The 24,558-nt window shown below is 36.8% G+C and overlaps 1 protein-coding gene across 2 annotated transcripts in view; it reads right to left on the bottom strand.

The window, feature by feature from the left end:
* Positions 1-24,558, bottom strand: part of CHM (CHM Rab escort protein) — a 157,368-nt gene that overhangs the window by 28,901 nt on the left and 103,909 nt on the right. The window contains exons 9-12 of one of the 2 annotated variants that reach the window (XM_050965045.1): positions 21,360-21,437; positions 10,967-11,071; positions 8,442-8,505; positions 5,412-5,508 (exon numbers count right to left, since the gene is read on the bottom strand). In XM_050965045.1, the coding sequence (XP_050821002.1) occupies positions 5,412-5,508; positions 8,442-8,505; positions 10,967-11,071; positions 21,360-21,437 (344 nt within the window). The remainder of the gene's footprint in view (positions 1-5,411; positions 5,509-8,441; positions 8,506-10,966; positions 11,072-21,359; positions 21,438-24,558) is intronic. The other variant, XM_050965046.1, reaches the window with a different exon arrangement.

Genomic DNA, 24,558 nt, shown 5'->3' on the forward strand with positions numbered 1-24,558 from the left:
AGAAAAGAAAATGCTAGTTGCAGCACTGTGAAGATGCACAACTGTGCTGTGTGCATCTCCACAGATTTTCAACTCAAACTGAATAGGTTTTCAACTTACCATTCTCATGCCACTTTACATTACATATAATTTTGATCAAGCCAACAGTACGAAAGGCAATTACTTAAAATTGAATAAAAATGTTACTGCACATACACAAACCTTATTTTAAGAAAACTGTATACAGCTTTGTAATTTTATTTTTTTTTCTCTTTTAAAGAAAAACTCATGGCATCTTTTTTTAAAAAAAAAGAAAAAAACCCTGCATTTCAGCATAGCATTAACATTAAGTTATTTCATTTATAAGTGCATCAAAAACATTTTCAGTGAACTTCTAGCCCCATCGAAGTCAATGAGAGTTTTGAAAAAAAGTAAATCTTTTCTTGGGTAACAAAGACCAAAAAATCCAACATTTTCTTGAATATAAAAAATTAATTTATCCTTTGGCTCAACCAAGAATGGAATCTTTCAGCCCAAAAAGACAGTATATCACAAAGATAAGTAAATTAAAATATGTGGTGATAATGAAAGTCATCTTGCAACTTTAATTAAAATGTTTTACTATCTCAAATGTTGTAATACAATTTATTTTTCTTAAAAAAACAGCTATAAATCACTGATGTTCACATCATTTACTTTCTATAAAATCATTTTTATTACCTTTGAGGTTATGGTTATGAGTCACGAAGTCTCATCAGTATATATTTTGATTATGTTTGATTTACTCAGGTATAACTGCATTAGTTACAGTGGTTGCCAACATTTGTCTTCAAGTAATTCTTCTAGCAGGAAGAACGATGAGTTTAGTTCATGATTTCATCATTACAGTCTCAATTTTTAGGGCAAGTGAAGGAGTTTGGTTCCACTCAGCTGGCAATACCGATTATGTGCTGTCATTTATGCACTATGATCAAAGACTAGATGCATTTGTATACTTATCTTAAGTAATTGTTTGAGGGAGAAATCAGTCAGGTTAAAACTCATTTACAGATAATGATGTAAAAATAAAATAAGAGATTTATGAAATGTGCTCTGCTACTAGAATTTAGCTCTGCCCAAATGCCACCATGTTATTTCAACATTCTGATAAAAAAAATTAACAGTTCATCACTAATTGAGCATAAGAACAAAAAGCGGAGTTGACGGGGGAGCCGTGGCCATCGATCCAGCGCCATGAGGACAGGAGGTAAGTCAAAACTAAGATATGTTGACTTCAGCTACGCTATTCTCATGGCTGAAGTTGAGTATATTACATCGACACGCCCCTCCCCTCCCCTCCGTGTAGACCAGGCCTAAGTAAAGTATCGAAGTGTGCAATTTAAATCAATCAAAACAAGTACATTCTGAGGAAAGGCTACAAAAATTCTGTGTGAAGTGGAAGTAACGTGGAGGGCGGGATGGAGGAAATTGTTTAAGATTCCATCATGCTCTTGTGCTAGATTTTAACCTCAATTTAGACTATTGCTTGCTTGTCAGTTTATAACCATTCTGAACATTAAATGCTTTCTAGGTTTGACTTCCTGTTGTGTTTCATAATATATTGAAGAAACCAAGGCAACAAATCTGTCATTTAAATGAATGAGCATTAGCCACACAAACGACCTAAAGTACTCTGTTGTATAAATACATCATAAAATGATTATTAAAATGAATTTTATTTATTCTATACTGTAAACAGTTTTAAGGGACTAGGCGGCTCAATGGATAAGCTCACCTCCTTTCCCTTCCGAAGACCTGAATTCAGATGTAGGTTACAGTGCATGAGTCAGTTATTATTCAGTATCATTCTACTTATCTCCTTGAAGTGTCTCAAACTGGTAAACCCTTATAGCAGAATTTAGAAAAGACCAACGGATTACTGTGAGATTCAATAGGAACAATTTGTTCAACTTTTTCAGACCACATCAAATGTTAACAGTTCAGACATAAACCCTTATAAATAGGAAACTTAATAGAAACACTGGAAGGCCCCTTCTAGTCATCTCATTCACACACATATATATAAAAAAACTAAAGGATGATGCAGAAATATTTAATATAGCCATACAATTCTGATAAAATCTCATTTCTCTTGTAATGTTATTATGATGGAAAAATCCCATTTTCTAATATTGGAGCTATATTCTATAGCTACAAAAAGAAAAACTTAATATGTGCTGGATACAATATTTTGCCTTAGCAATTTGTCCTTTCAAGAACAAACTCCAAAAAGAGGTGTCAGATGAGATTCAGATGGTTAGTGCTTTATTTATTGACAGTAGGAAGTTTGTTATGTTGGATTAATTGTATATATGAAAATAAATCAAATAGAATTACATTAATTGCACAGTATACACAGGAACAAAGGGAAAAGATGGAGATCAATGGGACCACACATTTAAAAAAACAACAAAACAAAGATTGTTTCCAAAATATTCTGTGAAAAAAATCCCTCCTCCTAAGTATATTTGCTACCTATGTTGAAAGGCTGTGCTTATGAAATGAAATATTTCTAATCCTGTGTAGAGTACAACATATTGCAATACAGGATTGGATTTATGGTGTTAGGCTTAAAGGTAATCTAAAAAGGAAAAGAAGTTACAATTGTGCCATTCCTTGCATCTTTATGATGCATGAAGAAGCACTGAAATTCATGTCTGATCTTCCTATTTTGCTGGAGGATTGCTTAGATGAGTCAGAAGAGGCTACTGGAAGCTATTTCAGATTTAAAATCAAAGGTCCAGGATGTTTAATTCTTAAAAATTTTCTCCCAAGATTTTTAGTTAAGTGGTCACAGAACTCACCCCCACTGCTCTCCCTTGAAAAAACAAAAAGAATTAAAAAAAATAACTTCTCTCAATAACTCATGTTTGACTTTTTTTGATAACAGTGATATTATAATCCTGCTAATTCTTCAGGTCTTCCAGGATAAACAAAACCTGAATTTCCAATGTAAAAACACAAAACAGAAGGAAAAAAGCTCTTTGGGGAAAAAACCCACCGTTGCAGGCCATCCCTTGTACATGGGAACCAATGCATGGCATAAGCCCACTTCCATACCCACCTTTTGCAAGATTTTTCATAAATAATCCACACAACCTAGCTAATCTAATCTTGGTTCTCTCATGAGAAAAGATCTTCAGGTTTAATGGTGATATCGTAATGCACACACATCTCTGAAGACTAAGTCTAACTATTTATTATTGAGTTTTAACAACAGCATGCAAGTCTAAGTGGCAAACAAAGAGATCCACTATTCTACTAAAGATAAACTTGTATTGTTTTTATAGTTCAACTGCCCCCTTTACAATGCAAAGATGCCCCCAAAATTTTTCCTCATCTTATTTGTTAACTCAGAAATATCAGCTTCTGACTTTCTCATTTGACAGAGGACTTCGGCAATAATTTAGCACCTGGAAAGTGACATCACAGCTTCAGGCTGAAATTGAACTGCAGTTCTCCCAACTCCATTTGGGAGCACCGTAAGTCACAGAGCTAATTAGCCCCTTTCACTCAATCGGTGACAGAAGCTGTACCCTCAATGGATTACTAAGTGCTGGAGTATGCAACTGTACTTACATTACAACATTCCTTGGTGGTGGCGGCGGGTGCCCATTAGTGGAAGACAACTAAGTTGCAAATCGAGGTCCCTAGCTGCATCAGTGGCAAAAGCTGAATCAACACACCCTGGCCATGTCCCATCTTTGGCCAATCCTGGCCACATCTGTGGCAATGCTAGCTAGTTATTGTGCCACTTGGGGGAGCAGGAATCGCAGATGCATTGCCCCAGATCACTGGACTAGCAAAGGCTGGTTGCAAAACAAAAGTCAATACTAGAGCTTGTTGAACATTTTGCATCGGAATGATTATCCAATTAATAATGCCCTTTTTGAAAGGTTTTATCCAAAACTTTTGATTTTTCCTCAGTAAAAATCAAAGTGATGCCTTCCTGGCTGCCCTTCCGAAAATTTTTTTTACCAGTTTTACTTTCCACCAGTGCTCTCTGCCTCCCACAGCTCCAGGGGACAGAAAGGCAGGGGCAGCTCTATGTATTTTGCCGCCCCAAGCACGTCAGTCAGGGAGCCTTCGGCGGTGGTTCTGCGGGTGATCTGCTGGTCCCATACCTTTGGCATACCCACCACCAAATTGCCGCCAAAGCCGTGGGACTGGCAGACCTCCCACAGAAATGCCGCTGAAGGCAGCCTGACTGCCACCCTCACGGCGACCGGCACACCTCCGTCCCCCCGCTCCAGGCACAGGTTTGCTGCGCTGGTGTCTGGAGCCGCCCCTGCAGAGAGGCAGAGCACCTGGGTTCTGCATCCTGAAGCTGCAGGGGCAAGCTAAATATCAGGGTGCTCTGCTTCTCTGGCAGCCAAGCTGGAAGGTTCTCACAATTTAACAAGTAATTTGATGACAGCCTTCCCAGTGAGCAAACTGGGTGCTGAAAAATTCCATTTTGATGCTTCTGAAATGGAATTTTTTTCTCAATTCCCTTCCATGAAAAAATTCACATTTTTGGCATTTCATCCCAATATGGGACAATTAAAAAATAAAAAAAAAAAGGTGCAAAATTTTTCCTTGGAAGGAGATTCCCTTTTTCAGCCATCTCTACTCAGGACCTCTATTTCTGAGAGAGAAAAAGAAAAGTTAGGAAAAGGGGGATTTGGGGAACATCTTTATATCATAAAGTAGCCATGCAACATTTTAAATATTGTTCTGAATAGGTGGGGTTGTAATCTACTTTTAAAATCTCCTGGTACATAAAAGTAGAATATTTTCATTAACTGTGTTAAAGAAATAGGCAAGCACTATGTTATAATTAAACCAACAGGGCAAAATCCTGCTTGATCACACACCATCAGTGACATCAAACTTAGTGACAGTAATGATATGAGTCAAGGGGACAAGATTTGGTCTTGGATATTTTCTGTAGCAGAATATACACTATACTACACTATAGTGTACTACACTATATCTCGTTAGTTAAATGAGATAAAACAATATGTGGTCCTAACTGGAACTGGATGTGAGGATTATACCTACATGATCAGCTTTCCCCAGGGACTCTTCTGGAAATAAGGAGCATGAGAGCAAGGAGTTTACATAAACAATTCTAGTACCTGAGATTTTCAAAAATATCTTTTTAGATAACTAAAAGCAGCCCACAGAAGCCCATGAAATACTAGGTACATGGTATTGAATAAGATACGGGTGAGTGGAATTATTTCTCTTTCCTATTGGCAGCAGTAAGCTATTATAGATTATTTTGCTCAAGCAGGTATCTGACAATTGTGCAACAGAAGAATAATTCAAACAAATATTTTAACAATTTGTTTTCATAGCTGATGGAAGCAAAAGAAAAAACAGTCAAAATACATCTATTCTGAACTTACAGGTGTTTCTCATGCACGTCATGGTTGAAGAACACAACTCAATGATTCGAACTGCTGGCTGCCCTCGTTCCACTGGTGGCACTGTCAAAATGGAAATCTAATAGAAAGGAACAGAAAATTCTGAATACCAAATTAGCCAAAGAAGCAATTTGATCTTTGTTTCATTATTCTACATTATAGAATAATGCAACTTGTCACACCGTTAACAGACTATTGACTACCTATATAAAAATGCCCACTGCCACAAGGTATCAAAGTGGGAACAAATCTTCAAGCACCCAAAAGAGTAAAAAAACAAAACACTCAAATAAATAATGATATTATCATATATAACTATTTCTTTAATATCTCCACAGCATATAATCTTGAATATATAATACATATTTTAACATTAAATATACTCTTGCAAAGTCTTAGTCAATAACAGCATCAACTTTGAGTATCAAGTTTCAAAATATCCATTTTTTCTAAAATAAGATAGCTTGATTTGAGTCCTACAAATAAGTTTGAAGAAGTTCATACTTGAGTATTTATATGGTCACAAAAAGAGTTGTTACACACTAGTGGGTAAATAAGTATGCAATCTATCAACACTATAAATATGTATTTATGCAATAGACTTAGAAAGCTCCAGAGAACCTGATGTCAAATCCCATACAAACTGTACATGACAGATTTATTTCCTTTTATGAACTGCTTTAAAAATTCATTAACAAGTCTGTTAAAGTAGAGCAACATGAAGGATCAAACATCCCACAAAATCAAGGCAATTCCCAGTTAAAGTAAAAAGTAATTGGCGACACTTAATACTACTTTCATGTAATTTTATTTTCTGGTGTACTCAAACTCCTTTCAGAAAGAAATACATGGATCATTCCTAACCTTAATCACATGTATCGTGCCACAGAGACTACTTTTGCTAGTAAGGTCTGCAGGACAAGATGTACAATAATAATAATAATAAAAAAAGAAATCTACACTGTAGCCATTTTTTAGAAAAATGTTTCTAAACCTTTTCCCACATGGAATCCAATAAACCTAAGTATTTTCTTGTCACAGTTGACATAAACACAACACTTTAATTTGGAAACTGCCATTGGTTCATGAGGATGGAAATAAGTGAGGAAGCCAAGTGTCTAGTAGAGTCTTGATTCTATATGAGCAGCTGTTGGTTGTCAGAATAGTTGGAAGAACTGGGAGTCTATAAAATAACATGCACACGAAATGAATGATGTAGAGAAAAATGATAGGAACATAGATTCTCCCTTTCTCATAACAGAAGAGCATGTGGACACTTAACTTAATTGAAGGATAAAGGAAATGTTTTAACCACACAGTAGACACATTGGCAATTAATTCCACAAAGAACTAAGCACAATAGAGGACTGTATATTTATATGGATAATAAAAATATCTGAGAGTTAGAATAGTCAACATTTAAAAGTTTTGGAAGGGATATAAAGAAACTTTCAAGCTTCGTGGCCAATCATTATTATGGATTAGAATGAAACTTCCCTGAGGGACAGATTACCCCATATCTGTCTACTGCAGGTTCTCTTTCGCTTTCCTATGCAGGATTTGGTGCTGCCTACTGTCACAGATAAGATACTGGATTCTGTGGACCTGAGTCTAATATCTATGTTCAGGGCCGGCTTTAGCAAGTGTGGGGCCCAATCTGTACTCACTTGGTGGCGCTATGGGTCTTTGACGGCACTTCAGCAGCAGGTCTTTCACCCGCTCTGGGTCTTCAGCGGCACTCAAGGACCCGCCACCGAAATGGCGCCGAAGACCCCCCGGAGCACCGCTGGGTGAGTAAAAATTAAAAAGGCACCGGCGTGGGGCCCTCAGACACGGAGCCCGATTCCAGGGAATTGGGCGAATCAGCCTAAAGCCGGCCCTGCCTATGTTCCTGTGACTGGAGGCAATAACTGGCTGTTGTGGATGCTTCTCTTCTCTACTATATTCCACTTATGTAACAGTTAACTCTGGGCACAGCTATTGCAAGAGGCTGTGAAGCTGACACCACAGCTTCTAGAATTGCTGCTTCACCTTCCCCAGAGCTGACCACTGTGCAGGTGAGTTAAAGGCTGCACTGTGATTAGATTTAGGAACAGAGGAGCAGCAGGATGGATGAGGGAGAAAGTCACTCCTTTCTGCCTTCCATTGGGTTCTAGCTACATGGTTCTACAAATTTTGCTTCAATCTCTGGGATTTGATTCAGTGAGCATTCCATGTGACCAATCTGCAAGTTGCACTCTATGGGTTGAGAAGCACTAGTATACAGTATCTGATTTAAACTAAATATATCATGCTAATTAAAATGGTTTTTTCCGTTAAACATTAAGGGTATGTCTACACTGCAATTAAAAACCTATGGCTGACTTGAGCTCACAGGGCTCAGACTGAGGAGCTGTTCAATTGCAGTGTAGACATTCAGGCTCTAGGACCCTGCGAGTTGGGAGGGTCCTAGAGCTTGGACTGCAGCCCAAACTCAAATGTCTGCACTGCAATCAAACAGCCCTGCAGCCCCTGTCCTGTAAGTTCAAGTCAGCTGGCAAAGGCTATCTGAGTGCCTAACTGCAGTGTAAATATACTCTGAGTGAACAGATCATGAAAGGCACCAGATTAACAGTGCCAAGGACTATGCAAGATTCCTCAAATAGCTCCACAAATAAACACCACTCTTGGCCTAGAGGAACCTCTCCTAGGGATAAGCTTGATGTTTAGTCTCAATTCTGATTCAAAACTTGGTTTCTCTGAGACTACTAACAAAAGGTGTCAGAGTGACTATTAACAAACACAAAAATATGTCAGTCCCATTGCTAGCTAGTAGTTTTCCATTTTGACTGATTTTACATTTAATTTGCTACTTTAAGGAGAAAAAATGGGATTAAGACAATATCAATAGAATCAATTAACTGGAAAGCTAGATTCAAATAGAAGCAAAAATACAAATTAATTCTTCACAGAAGTTTAATTTGACCATATACAACTCTTTAAAAAGATTACAAATACGGAATTGATACGTACCTGCTGGTCTGAATCTGTCTTTAGTACAGATTGATCTGTAATGAGCACTGCTCTGGAGATCTGCCTGCAAATAAACGAAGCAATTATGGTACTTCACAAAAGAAAATACATAGCTATTTGGATTCAGGCCTTTTGAAAATAATTTAGTTACAATATTACCACTGTGGCAAATTATTTTTGTTACTTAAATATAAGCTATCATGATTACACATTATTAATTACATATTTTGTGTTACAAAGTAGGCCCACTTCTACAACCTCAATTAATGCACTACAGCCATTGCCAAAATAAAAGCATTAATGTGAGTAAAAGACTGCAAGACTAGGGCTTCAGCTTCTATTAAATGAACAAAAATATTTTGTTACCAGAATATTATAATAGAATTCTACATTTCAGAGATTCTATAACATTCTAGTTACAAAATAAATAGCATTTTGAGGCAATTTTATATTTTTATGCACAAATGCCTATATTACTGACATTTCATATACATTCAGTGGGAAAAATCAAATGAATGAGAAAAAACATTTTTAATTTTAGAAACAAGCAACTCATCATATAAATTACAAGAATAACATGGCCTCGATGAATCATATTCAGTGCCTAAAAACTGTATATTTGAGACATTTCTGCGGAATCTGGGACAAGCTTCCTAGCTCTTGTGTAAATTGGTCAGGCTAGTCAGCAACAAAAGTCATGGTACATATAAAGCAAAAATGGTATAAGAATACTACACCTGGAGCACCAAAAGGCTCCCTGAAACAATGTTCTGACACAATTTTTTTTGGGGGGCAGGGAGGGAATGATGCAACAATCACCACCAACAAGGCTATAGAATTCCCGCTGGCTGCCAGCATCATATGAAGATGTGAGGTAAACAAGAAAAATCTCAAAAGGAAGAACTGTAACTGCATCTACAACATATTTAGGGTAAAAAATTCCTTTAAAAGGAAGTAACAACAAAGACTGGTGTTTTTAAGTTTGTAGAGAAAACAACTGGTGTTTGGATTGGAAGAGCGACCCCAGGTGGGCACTACTGCATCAAGCTACATTGTCAATCACTTTTTCAATTTGAAAAGCAAGTTTTCCACCACAAACAAACCCATGTGTGTCTGTACACAAATATAGAGATAGACATCACTGCACAGGATAGATGGTACTCAGGGACTGAGGTATTTAATATTTATTTTTATACTCAAAGTATGCTCCCATTCCTTATTTACTGTACATCATCCAAATGCTCCATGAAACAAAGGACAATTATTTTTCTCATCTCCTTTCCTACAGTACTAATTATTGTAATATGTGAGCCTAACGCACATATCTTCACAACACCTGTATGAGATTGGGAGAGGTTTCAAAAATGGAAAACTGAAGCATAGGGAAATTAAAGCCAGAATTTGCAAAATATCTCCACTAATTTGGGCACCTAATTTTCTATATACCCCAGTTTGAGACACGTATGGCCTGATTTTTCAGAGTTCTTGGCAGGGCTGGTTGAAAACTGCCAAATAAATATCTCCCCTCCAGAAAACAGGGTTCTAGCGACATTGTAATTTTGCACAGAGAAATATAGTTTGACAGAACTTTCCATTGGGAAAATTGAAACAAAAAGCAAAGCATGATGACAGCTTGACCACAAGGATAGATGACAGCATATGATGCAAGATATAGTTTGGCAGGGAACAAGGCACACAGAGGAGAATGGGGGTATAAAAGACCTGGAACTACAATTCCCATAACACATCATGACAGCTCAGCTGGATACAGAGATTAATATTAACTCAAAACAAAACTGAGATGAAAACAAATGTCAAAATATTGGTATTTCCTGTAGAACTGACACTTTTTTTTTCCATCAGCTCTCTTACTTAGCATTTTTATAGCAATTTATATGGTCAAAAACACGCTAGCAAAGACTCCAGACTAAAAAAAGGAGCACTGGGTTGGGAACCAGGAGATCATGAACTCAAGTCTTAATTCCCCAACTGATTGGTGTCAATAAGTTGATATTGTACCTGATACATTTTGCCTGTCCCCCATCTGGAACACACTGAATACATAAGGGCAGTATATGTGCAAGGCTACAGGAACGACTTTTTTTTTTTTTTTTTTTTTAATTTCCTTGTGACAAGGAGCCAGTAATGAACTCAGATCAGCAACACAGAGAAAAATGATGATTTTCAACACTCATACAAAACTGTACAACAGGCACCACTCTAAATCAATTAATATCCCTCTGACAAATACTAAATTCCTGCTGCATGAACAGAAATATTAAGAGTTCTTCAATAAAAACCGTTCAGAAAAAAATGTATAATGAAAATAATAGGGGAGCTAAATATAGGGTACATAGTGCCCTCTATAATATGCACACATCATAGGAAAAAAAACACACAGGATTAGGCTAAATTACCATGAGGCTGCCCTCTGCATCAAGCTGTGTAGTTTCATTTGCAACATATTTTATATATTGGAGGTTTTTAAAAAATAGCACTTACTATGCTTCTTGCTGACTATTTACCTGTAACACACATTTGTGCAAGTTTTCTCTGAAAGGTAACTGTCTTCCACCACAAAATAGTTAGCACTTATTCTTTGCCCAAAATGATCTATGAGTGCTTTACATCTGTAAAAGAAGCACGACACAATAAGAAGAGATTAATTTCATGACATAATTTGTATAAGTAATTTGTTAGGCTCATAAAGTTGAACATTTTTTGAGGGATTCAACTGAGTTTCCAACAATTAGTAATAAATGCTATGTATTTTACCTATAAACAGCTAGAAATGACTCCTTAGCACAAATCTGATTACTTATAACACGACCTTACAAGAAAAGAGAAACATATAATGTAGTGTATGCAATTCTTTGTTCTAATTATACCAAAAATAGTATTAGAGCATATCATCATTTCACAAACAAAAATCATGTATTACATCCAGATTGCTAACCGTGGCTCTTTATGGCAACTGCAGGCGATGATAACTGAAAAAGTGAAACTTAGAATGATTTCCTATAAGGAACCTCCAGTCCCTACTCTTACTTACTATGCTCCAAACCCATATCACCACGGTAAGTTTTCCAGTGGTACCCTTTATCAAAGCAAGGACAAGGTTACTGTAGTAATAAAGCTTTAATGACAAGTTAGAAAGAAAGTTAGTTTGACTGTTGTAAGAGAATAGTCTTGAGAAATGTGGGGTTGTGAGAAGGGATAAACTGAGTGATCCAAGTGGTCTTTTCTGGCCCTACTGCCTATGATTCTACAAAGCATTTGTGATCTAACTCTTTAGTTGTATTGACAAAGCACAATAGATCATGTTGTTCTAAGAGCAGAACAATGATCATGATAGATAATACTCTTTTGAAGACAAATTATAAGAGTTTTAAAAGGTAAAAAAAATTTAAGTTTGCTTCAGGCAAATGTTTGAAAATCTAATATTAAGAACCTCTCTAAGGGCCTTGTCTACACTGGTACCAGCATGTAAGATATGTGTATAAGTTTCGATTTTGACTGTGGGTAGACACTACTATAATATAAAAATAATGGCAAATTAAATAATAATTTATACCTGGGATCCCTTGGAAGGCAAACACAGATTCAGTCCCTATGAAATACTGTCTAACTACCTTTCTGTGAAATACTTCCACACTAGTTATTTTCTAGGAAATGCCATTGGTGTTAGTCTTCAAGGTAGCCATTCACTCATTTACTAAGTAAAAAACAGCTGCTATCTATATAAAAAAATTGTGATACTATTGTCTGGCAATATCTGAGGTTATAATAATCCTTCATATCTTCTGTTAAAGTACAATGCAACAAAGTAATGTTTCTTTATTTATCAAAGCTGAAAACTGAGTCCAAAAACCAAAATATGTAACAAGAATACTAGTACAGAAAGCTAAAATGGTGGGGAATATGTGCTGAAGTTTAGCTATTTTACTGAAATATTACAAGCGGAGAAAAAGGATCTCAAAGAATTGGAAGTTATTTACCCATAATTGGAGGTTTTTTGAGAAGTGTGATCCCTATCCTGTGTTCCATGCATGAGTACACATGCACTGCTAATACATCATAGCTCTCCTTGTGCTCCAAACTGAGCACATAAAGGGTGGTGCAGGCCACTGCCTCTCCAGTTCTTACTCTTGCCATGGAATCCAAATAATCCATAGCAGAGGGGATGGAGGGTGGATGGCGGAATACAGACAGACACCACACATATTGAAGAACCTCTAGTTACAGGTAAATAAACTCCATTTCTTCAAGTGATAGTCTCTATGTATATTCCACATAGAGGAGATTCAAAAACAGTGGACAAACTGATGGTGAGTGTGAGGAAGCAGAAGCGACAGCTGACTGTAATAATGCAGTCCCCACAGATATGTACACAGTAGACAAGTGGACCCAAGCATAATGTCTTGTGAAGATATGCAAGGATCTCCAGGTAGTTGCTCTACATACCTCTACTAAGGTTATGTCTCTCAGAGATGCAGCAGAACCTGTTTGTGCTCGTCTGGAATGAGCCTGCAAGCCCCCTGAGGGGGGATGTGATCTAGTTAGTAAAGGATAATACAACCAGAAATCTATTTTGAAAGTCTGAGCAGATATAAACTTGACTCTTTGATCTCTCTGCTATGGTAACATGTGGTTTATGTATCTTTCTAATGCCTCTTGTTCATTTTAGATAAAAGACCAAAGCCCTTTGGACATCCAGAGAATGCAGGCTCCTCTCTTCATCCGAGGCTTGAGGTTTAGGAAAAAATACTAATAAGTTAATGGTTTGACTCATGAAACTCAGACACTACTTTAGGGATGAATGTGGGGTGGCTGCATAACAAGGCCTTTTCCTTACAAAAGGTAGTATATGGAAGGTCTGCCATAAGAGCCCCCAGCTCCCTGACACTTCTGGCTAATGTTACTGTGATTAGAAAGGTCACCTTCCTAGACAGATGGGCCACAGAATACATCACCAGTGGTTCAAAGGGAGGTCTGGTGAGAGACAACAGAATGAAATTAAGGTCCCACTAAGATATGAATTTCATCAGTGGTGCAAAGAATCCAAGAAGTCCCTTGGAAAAAAAAAATCTAGTTGTGACAGGATGACTGAAGATCACACTATACTCTAAAACCAGCATAAGAACGGCCATACTGGGTCAGACCAAAGGTCCATCTAGCCCAGTCTCCTGTCTGCCGACAGTGGCCAATGCCAGGTGCCCCAGAGGGAGTGAACCTAACAGGCAATGATCAAGTGCTCTCTCTCCTGCCATCTATCTCCATCCTCTGACAAACAGAGGCTAGGGACACCATTCCTTACCCATCCTGGCTAACAGCCATTTATAGACTTAACCACCGGGGGCAGGAGGAGGGGAAGGGATAGCTCAGTGGTTTGAGCATTGGCCTGCTAAACCCAGGGTTATGAGTTCAATCCTTGTGCAGGCCACTTAGGGAACTGGGGTAAAAACCTGTCTGGGGATTGTTCCTGCTTTGAGCAGGGGGTTGGACGAGATGACCTCCTGAGATCCCTTCCAACCCTGATATTCTATCAAATTATCCAGTTCCCTTTTAAACACTGTTATAGTCCTAGCCTTCACAACTTTCTCAGGTAAGGAGTTCCACAAGTTGACTGTGCACTGCGTGAATAACTTATTCCTTTTATTTGTTTTAAACCTGCTACCTATTAATTTCATTTGGTGACCCCTAGTTCTTGTATTATGGGAATAAGTAAATAATTTTTCCTTATTCACTTTCTCCATAATCGCTCATGATTTTATATACCTCTATCATATCCCCCCTTCATCTCCTCTTTTCCAAGCTGAAGAGTCCTAGCCTCTTTAATCTTTCCTCATGTGGGACCCTCTCCAAACCCCTAATCATTTTAGTTGCCCTTTTCTGAACCTTTTCTAGTGCCAGTATATCTTTTTTGAGATGAGGAGACGACATCTGTACGCAGTATTCGAGATGTGGGCATACCATTGGTTTATATAAGGGCAATAATAATTCTCTATCTTATTCTCTATCCCCTTTTTAATGATTCCTAACATCCTGTTTGCTTTTTTTTTTTTTTTTAAACCACCTCTGCACACTGCGTCGCCATCTTCAGAGAACTATCCACGATCACTTCAAGATCTTTTTCCTGACTCGTAGCTAGTATGTATAGTTGGGGTTATTTTTTCCAACATGCATTACTTTATACTTATCCACATTAAATTTCATTTGCCATTTTGTTGCCCAATCACTTAGTTTTGTGAGATCTTTTTGAAGTTCTTCACAGTCCGCTTTGGTCTTAATTATCTTGAGCAGTTTAGTATCATCTGCAAACTTTGCCACCTCACTGTTTATCCCGTTCTCCAGATCATCTATGAATAAGTTGAATAGGATTGGTCCGAGGACTGACCCTTGGGGAACACCACTAGTTACCCCTTTCCATTCTGAGAATTTACCATTAATTCCTACCCTTTGTTCCCTTTTAACCAGTTCTCAATCCATGAAAGGACCTTCCCTTTTACCCCATGACAGCTTAATTTATGTAAGACTCTTTGGTGAGGGACATTGTCAAAGGCTTTCTGGAAATCTAACACTACGTCCACTGGATCCCCCTTGTCCACATGGTTGTTGACTCCTTCAAAGAACTCTAATAGGTTAGTAAGACACGATTCCCTTTACAGAAATTATGTTGACTATTGCTCAACAGTTTATGTTTTTCTATGTGTCTGTCAGCAAAACAAACTATATACAATATATTTACAGAAATGTTGCAACAGAAAGGAGCTGAGGGCACCAAAGATTCTAACTCAGCCCATGCAGCAGTAAGAAGGAACTGGAGAGGTGTTCTCGTGCATCACCCTTGATGCCCTTGTTTCAGGGTACAAATAAATCTATGGTGCATGTATGGGTCAATGGACACTTCCTGTAAAAAAAATTCAAACTTAGGCACGTGTACCCAAAAGTGGAATACACATAAAGACCATCACTTGAAGAACAAAAACAAAATAGATACACTTAGCAACTAAAGATTAAAACATTGTTAGAAATAAATTAAACAATGTTTCCTAAGGGCAATAATTAAAACTAGCCACTATTGACCAGCTGACATGCTTTGAAGCCATGTTTGTTTATATTTTCTCAAAGCTGAGAAGCTGAACATACTGGACAAGACTACAATTTCAGAGGATACTCTTCTTAATGACTGCTGTTCTTAGTTCAACTTCAAGTAGATACACATTCTACAGTTTCTTCCTTTGGGGCTAATTTTTTTTTTTTTAACGTCACAAAGATCTTTAAGGTTTAATCCTGAATTCTCAAAAGGATTTTTAAGGCACTTTATACTGTCAGATCATTTTCTGTATAAAAATATTGAACACTTTTTCATTGAACTTTTTGGCTGATGTGCAAAACACATCCCACTTAGAAGAGTGAAGGCTTTTTGAATTGGCTACCCAAATAACTGACACAAATCAGTTGCCTCAATGGAGCACACTCCAGAATTTATTACTCATCTACCAATAGATATCTGATTACAAAATAAGCATAAACGTTTTCTATAACACTAGTTATTAGCCAGTTTTCATACTGTAAACAAACCTAAAAATCCCACAAAAGATGAAATCCCGGCCCTATTTAAGTAGATGGGGTTGGCATTGTCTTCAGTGAGACCAGGATTTCACCTCAACTTTCTATGGGAAGTCGGTACTTGAAATGAGAGTCAGAAGAGAAATACGGATAGAATAGACTCACAACTTAGTTGGAATGGTAGCAAGAACTTAATAGTGACAAGGGTATAAAAGTTGTAAAATCTAAATATTAATTTCATTATAATGGACAATGTGTGATTTGCATACCACCCATCTAACGTTCTAACTCTTTCTAAATTCAACAGCTTCAGTGCACAGTCCATTTAAATATATTAAATATTAAAATTAAATATTTAAAATAAATGTTTAATATTTTTATTATCAAGTTTTAACATGAAATACCATATACATATAATGTAAATCATTCTACTCAACATGTATTTCACTTGTTACTTCATTTTTTTAAAATGTGAGCTGAATTAATTTCACTGTAAAGCACTCATTTAAATACTGCTAATAAACAAGCAAGTCAAGCTGGCACAGTTCATATCTAATTATAATCTTTTATATTGTTTATGAAACAAGTTCCCCCCATACCCCCCAAACATTCTGGAGGAGGAAGGTTGATTAAATGTCATGTTGCATCACTCAAAGCCAGCAAAAGCAACCATATAGGCTTTTTATTTTCCTGTTAAGTGTTGTTTTCTCTCCTTTGTTCAGGAACAACTATCAAGTCATATGTCTGATAAGGTTTTAAACAGAAAAAGCTTCTTGCTTCTTTTAATATCAGTTTCCACTTCACTTCAAAGGATGATCATGAGAAGATTTCTTTCAAGTGCTGCTACCAAATAAGGAAAACACTTATGCACTGACATTATCAGGTCTCTGTCATCTGATATGTGTTGGGACAATGAATCATACAGAACTCTCCATTGACCTTCTTTCAATGTGTCTAGATAAAAGGATGAAAATTAGAATCCATCTCCTTGCAGTGCCATGAGTTATAAATGTACTTTATAGGGCTCATTATCCAAACTAATGGACTAAGGGCGACATCCTTGAAATGGACTTAACAGCACTGACAAAGCCACTATGCAATATTTCAGGAAAGATATGTAAATTACTATGTGTTTGCTATATCTTTTTTTATAGAAATATAAATTTATATTTGTCACATCTTTTCAGTTTTTGGGCCAGAATTATTTTAGTAGAAACATTTAAAGTAGGCTCAACATAAAATGTTAGCAATTATTTTTAATGTAACCATACTTGAAATAAACTAGATGTGAATTAAAATACCTTAAATCTTACCAAATTAAGCTAAATGAGCAATCTCTACTAAGCATATAGGAATTAAAAGCAAAAGACACTAAAAGGATAATAGTAATGAAATTCAATTTGCATTTCCCTTAGGGCAAACAGCATGCTCCTCTTTCAGTTTGCTAACACACAACACCAGAGTTAAGTCAAGTTTATAGTATCTAGCAACATAGTATCTTAACAAATTAAACCTTTTTTAAAATTGGTGATTTACATTAGGTTGCTTGTTTATGTAAACTTTTCAGCTTTTTTCCTTCCTTCCATTACATTTAATTGAAGCAGAATTGCTTATTTATCCAACACCTGTTCAAAGATACATAGCTACAGTGAAAAACCTTTTAGTTGCATTATTCAAGTCTTGGAACAGCTATATCTAAAAGATTCCAACTTTCTATAACCTCTTCTTTGCATATTACAATGGTTCATATACGACGAACTACATGTAAAGGGCTATATTTAACAATTATATTCAAGAAAGCCATTCCATTATATAAGATATGGACAATAATCTAGTGAAGATTGAATTTCATTGGGTACTGTGGAAGGCAGTATTGAACCTTAGATGTGCTTCAGAGTGGGTGGGTAATGGCCTGAGAACTTGTTTTAGTGATAGAGAGGCTCCTCATGTGTATCCTTAAACCACCATGACAAACAGGACCAACTTCGTTTACTCATACAAACTTTGAGCTGTTGGCCATGTCAGACGATAGCCAACCAGCAAATAAAATCACTTTATTAAACTCTCAGGACAAGTCTATTTTATTCCTTGTTCTTTGAGTGGACACTTTGCTGGTGAACTTGCAGTAACTTGTAGGGGGAGTTATACAACTTCTCTTGATCAGCCTGTGTCCATTACAAAATCTGCCACACACAGATCACTATCTATCTTCTGGATGTGTGCCTCAAATGTTAGGCTATACTCATTCAGATGAATACAAAGGTTTTTGTATGCTAGCACAGATGTGATTCAAAGCCAATTATTTGAAAATGAAAACACCCATGAACTATCTGGATATGCTTGGAATGATAGTAAACTAGAAACGCTGATATACAATATACACTGTATGTTTATACTCAGTGATACTGAAGCCCTAAACTAAACTTCTAATAGCAGAGACAGGTAGCTCAAAGTGGAAGACACATGTAACTCAAATCAAAAGAACAAAAATGCCAGATGTGAAAATTTCGCAGGGAAAAGGGAAATTTCTTGAGGGAGATTCAGAAAGAGGTCCTAACTTTGAGAGTGGCATCCTGGAATGCTCTAGAATGGCACTGTCACAAAGAAAGGCTCTGCACCATTTCCTTTAGATGGTCAGGTTCTGGATTCACCTAACTTTCTCTGGAAGTTTGTTCCATAGCTGTATTCTGTCAACCAAGAAAGCTTTGTCCCCGTGTTTTACACTGTCACAGTTGTTCACAGATTGAAATTTAGTTTTTACTTTTCATATAGCCTGGACTTGATCAACTTGGTCAAAATTAGGATGAAGACCTTAAAACTGGCATTGGAAGCCAGGTAGCCGGGAAAGGGACTGGAACACGAGCTTAATGAGTTCATGATTGCCCAAACCACGGAAGATGCAGGTAACCACATTTTGGGCAGCTGGACTTTATGCTGTATTTTCATATAAAGCTTCAGATAACAGTAATTAAATGACTGTTCAAAGGTGAATTATTTCAAGAAGAAGGAATCTGGTAAAGACTGTCAGTGAAAATAGGAGCAGATGCACTGCAATGATATGAGTGGGCTAGTTAATTAGGCAAATGGGCTAATCCAAGCACATACAGGAAGTATGAAGACACACAGAAACTCTGATGAAGTGAATAGATTATTTATTCACATTATTTAGGGCACACCTAACAGGCAAAGAGTGGTAAGTTCAAGAGTCAAGTTTCTAAGAAGAGTCTGAAATGCTCAGCAGTGTGATGCTGCATGAATTCTCTTTCCATGAAAAAAAAAATACAGAAAACAGGATCCAATAGTAGAAATAATTGGCAAGACAAATAAATAAGAGGAATGAAGTGGCCACAAGAGAGCCAAAGATGGCACCAATAGTGGATAAATTCTGATAAAACACAGCATTTGGGCCATGCTGGAAAGAAAAAAAAAACTATTGTGTGAAAAAAGGTCACCAACAGAGACTAAGAGTAATTAGAAGAGAGATGGAGAGAATATCTAAAAGATGAGAGGTCAATTGGATAGGAAATGAGGGGGCAAAAATCAGAAAACTGGGGGGAGAAATTACTAGGTGACCTGATCTCAAATAAATGAGTTAAAGAAAGTTTTCCAAGTTTTTCACAGAATGCACCATATCTTAACAGAGGAGTGGACAAGGAGATATCTCCCCTCCTCTTTGAAACCACATATTACATTTATCACCACATGTTGCCCAGCCATCTATCTATTCCTTGTCTCCCCCGAACACTGCTCTCCTTTTGGTGGCTGTGAGTCATAGCCCCACTAGAGGCTTGCTCCCCAAAGGTGATTTTTTTTCCCCTCTCTTTGTCCTCTTGTTTAGCAATAGCTATGTCAGCTCGTCCTCCTCATTTCCAGTTGCTTCTACATGCACACAAGGCTTTAATTTGAAAGTTCCTGGAGTCATGTAGAATCAGCTGGTAACAAGGAGGAGAATCAGCATCACTGGACCAGTCAGCCCTCTGCGGATTACTAGTGGTCCATGGACTGAAGTTTGGGAACTGCTGCGTTAAGCAATTAATACTACTGAATCAACTGTGGAGTAGTTAGCACTGAAACTGGCAACTCTGTATGTTCCTAGAATTTCAGTGGCCCACAAAGAATTGGTGTTACGTGCATATGTAAGCACAATATGGTAAGGTCCAGTTTAGCTGTGAGAACCATGCAACATAAGTGAGTTGTGTCAATTTCAATTAACATATTAAACAATTATTCTTATTAAAATGTTATTGCACAAGCCCAGCAACATTGTCTAACAAAAAGAACTGATTTTCAATATCCTCCTTACAAACTGAAATATTTGTCAACAGAAACTGAACAACAGTTTAAAAACACAGAGTTACAAAAGCTCACACAAAGCACCTGGAAACAAAACAAAACAAAACAAAAAGAATTCCAAAGAATAAAAATCCCAAAACACAAAAACCAAGAATTTCCATGTACAGTTTCTTTCATTTGAAAAGAAATCAAAATATTTTACAAACCATTTATAGGAATCACTTCAGCCACCACCGCTAAGTTACCATACCTCTGGCTTAGAACTCAACAGCTGTTGAAAGCTGCACAGCACCTTTAAAATGTCCAACTTAGAAAAAATACTCTAACTTTTTTTGTTTTGTTTTTAAAATTAAGTTTACTCTCAGAACAAGATTTAGATCATCAAGTTTCAGTTCATGGCCATTTTGACTTTTAAATCCTTGAAAAAACACACACACACACACAATGGTAACTATAACAATCCACAGAGGTGCAAGCAATGTCATGAGGGGAAAAAATGTGGGATGATTTTTCTTCACTCAACTTTAGAGCTGCCTGCAGGCCTGATACTGCTGTAAAAGAATTTATCCTAGGATAACAGGGCAGCATAGTTTATGACAACAATCTACCTAAAAATTCATTAAAGTCTTTTCTCTTGGAGTGACATGCATTATCAGCAAAGATTAATCTGATGAGTCTTTAGGTGAGCTCCATTTTTAAAAATGCAATAACAGAGGGCTTTGTTGTCATCTGATGAAAATCAATTAGAGTAGGTAAGGCCACAAGGAAAACTAACATCACTCATCACCAGCCCCCCGGCAGCTGAAATGATTTGTCTTCCAAGCTTGGATGATCAGGAGCTGTAGTAATATCACAGGGAAATTAATTTAGTTTCTATATTCTAGACCCACTTTCCTTGTTCTGGAGGACCTATACACAAATTACTTTTAATCAAGGTTGATGTGTTCTTAATACCAAGGAGGATCTTTGAAGAATATATTTTTTTTAAATCAACTTCAGCGTTTTTTAACTGTGTTTTATGTATAAAGGTTACTTGTATAGTATTACCCTTACCGTCCAGATTCTTTGTCCACTACAAGGCACTGTACTGAATGGCGAAGACAATAGATTCCACCAAATACGGCACACATCCTAGAAATATATTAGAAAAAAATAAAAGATTCATTGTGACTGATTGTAAAGAACTTCTGTATTGTGATTAGAAATGGAAAGTGAAGTAAGTACAGCAATAAACCAGAATTTAACATCCTGAGAGACAGAAGTCTGAACCTCAGAATCAGAGAGATCTCTCTGTATCAGATGAGCCATATCATATACTTTCAAAACTGTACTCAGAACCATGCAATTGAATTATTACTAGCGCCCAGAGACTTTAGATCAGATAGCAGTGTGCGCACACATACTAGCACACTCAAAGGGCTTGATCTAGAAGTGGAGGGTGCTAAGCACCTCTTACAATGTGGCCAAAGTCAGACCATGTTGCAAGTTCTGCTGCAAAAGCCTTGTTTTAGAATATAAACCATATCTTTTGCTGCTGTTGAACACTTAAAAATGAGTATCAAAAGATTATTATAAAGACACCAAATTTAATTTAAAAAAGATTTCCTTCCCCCACAGAAACCAGTATCTAAATCCAGATAGTCTTTTGACCACATGAACCCTCCTATCTTGGATCAGAGCACCTACTACTCTTGAGGGTCTTTCTAGAGGACTTATATTTGAAGCTGAGAAAGTCCTGGGGAGAAAAGTATTTCTTTTAACTGTTACCAAGAGCTTAATAAGGCTCTTAACAATTCTGCGACACTCAACAGGATCTCTACTATTGTTATTTAAAAGAAAAAATGCTTATTTCCCTATTATACATCACCAAAGAGTCCCTTCTTTACTGAAAATATATACCAGCTGTCAGGCACTTTCTTGTAGAGCGACAACAATAAAACTCTCATATTCTGGTGGTTAATAGGCTTAATCTGAATTGTATCCAACATATTAAATATATAAATTACAAAGGCCAGTAAAGAGGATTACATCTTTTTTAATTAAAAGGAAGTTAACACATATTGCTCATTATATGATAGCTGACATAAATGTAAGATAAATACAATGACTATCTATGACTCATGATATGGTAAATTCTCTTAAGTTTACTAATTCAACATAAAACACTTTAGATCTCTGTGGGAAGGCACAATGATACTAACACAGAACAGAACTTATGTTTAACTGTTAGTAGGAACAAATGACACAGTATGAGGAAAACAGAAGATTATGTAAACTTTGTTTACTGGGGCAGCTACTAATCCTCAAAATATGGGAATATTCAGTTTCCCAAATTAGGGAACATACTGCCTATTGTAGAAAATAAGGGCCAAATAATCTCCCTGGCGCACAGTTTGAATCATCAAGGCAGTGCAATTCTTAGTAGCTGCTGTAGCTATATGGCTGGCATACTGTATACTAAAACAGATTTAAGTAGATCTCAGATACTCTGGTTCCACCAGACTTTCAAATGAAGAAACACATCCCTAGCAGAGCTTTGAAGCATGCAGGTGGAGTTGACCTTCTGTATCCTTTACCCATTACTGCCTGTGCAGGAATGTGCTGGTTCTACTATAGCAAAGGTCTTCTGTACCAGTGAGGGCTGTCAGGACACCCTCTTAAAGAATAAATACATAAGTACAAAAATTATTATAAAGTCATAAATCCTGAAAGAAACCAACATAATTTTATATCCTGTTATCAAGTTATAAAGTGTTTAGTCTATCAACTCTCTTCTAAAATATAAATTTGAAGAGAATACTCTCAAATGCTGATCAGGTAAAAGTGATGACATCTAACTCATAGGTAACACTGTATTTTTAGACTGACCAGTGTACATATTACCTCATTTCACATTCAGTTTACATTAATGTACTACAACAGCTACCTAAATTCTGTATTATAGCTGGAACTGTCTGGGGTGCTATCACTATAATAAATAGAACAGCTTACATTTATTCAGTACCTTTCATCCAACAGATCAAACTTTACAAATGTATATAGGTAGGGGTCACTTCACACCCACCAGAGGCAGCTACAATCCAAAACAGGCACAATCTGACATAGGTTAGGAGAAAGAAAAAAAAAAGTGGTGTACTAGGGGAGCTTTATGGACTACCAGCAACTAGGGCTTTAGTTTTGCATTTTTTTCAGCCACGCAATGGTACAATTAGGTGTTCACTAAGACAGAAGAGTGCTCTAACTGAATTAACACTTCCCACCACAGACCTTGCTTAATGCATAAATACAAAAGGTGGCATAAATGATCATGGCAAGAATTTTCCTCAAAAGAAAAATGTACCTTCTGAAGTGGCCATGGGGATCAATGATTAAATACTGCAGAGATCCAAACAATGCAGTATTAAGAAGTTTTCCTTAAAAAAAATGCTGCCATTAAAAGCAAGTAAAGAAAATTAAACCACTGAAAATATTAAACCAATATTACTAGTCTGCTCTAAAACTATGAGAAAAGTCACAGCTTAGAGAGAAACTCTAAAACAATTCCAGTACATATCTAAAGTTCCTTAAAATATGGAAGTCCTAGAATAAGCAATCCACTGTAAAGACTTCAAAGCAATTTGTGATCTTACAGTATCAATATGTGCATGACGGAGATTTCTTTGAGGATAGTTTGATGCTTACCTATGCATTAAGGTTCCAAAATAAAGTCAGGTTTTAGTCATCACTTTTGCTCATACTGAATAAACATTTGGTATACATTCGGTATATACACTACAGATAAGGTTGCAAAATATTCACGTTTTAGGATGAAGTGTTCCAGTGTCCTGATCTATGTCACAGAGGAATTAAAAATAATGACTGTTTGATGTTTGAGAGAGAAATGAGCACAATCTGCAATTGAATTATTGGCCTGCATGGCAAAAGATGTGCATACAGAGCAGGTGATGCAGAATCCTCCTCTTCTTGTGTTTCAGGAAGTTTTGCTCACTCAGACTCTGGAAGCACTCAGAGCTCTAAATTGCAACCGGCAATTTGGCCTCACATCCTTCTTGGGATATACAGCATTTCTTAAGAAGATTGTTAGGGCCATGATTAAGAAGTTATATGTGAGACTGATACTTATTAGGCAGGATGACTACTCTCTTGTTTTTAAATCAATTTTTTTGGGAAATATAGTTAAGGAAGAAGAAGAAATCTAGAATTCCTTGACCTCTTTTAAAGATTTGCTTTGCAAGTGTGAACAAATTGATCA

The sequence above is a fragment of the Gopherus flavomarginatus genome, chromosome 8 (assembly GCF_025201925.1).
Source record: "Gopherus flavomarginatus isolate rGopFla2 chromosome 8, rGopFla2.mat.asm, whole genome shotgun sequence".
NCBI lineage: Eukaryota > Metazoa > Chordata > Testudines > Testudinidae > Gopherus > Gopherus flavomarginatus.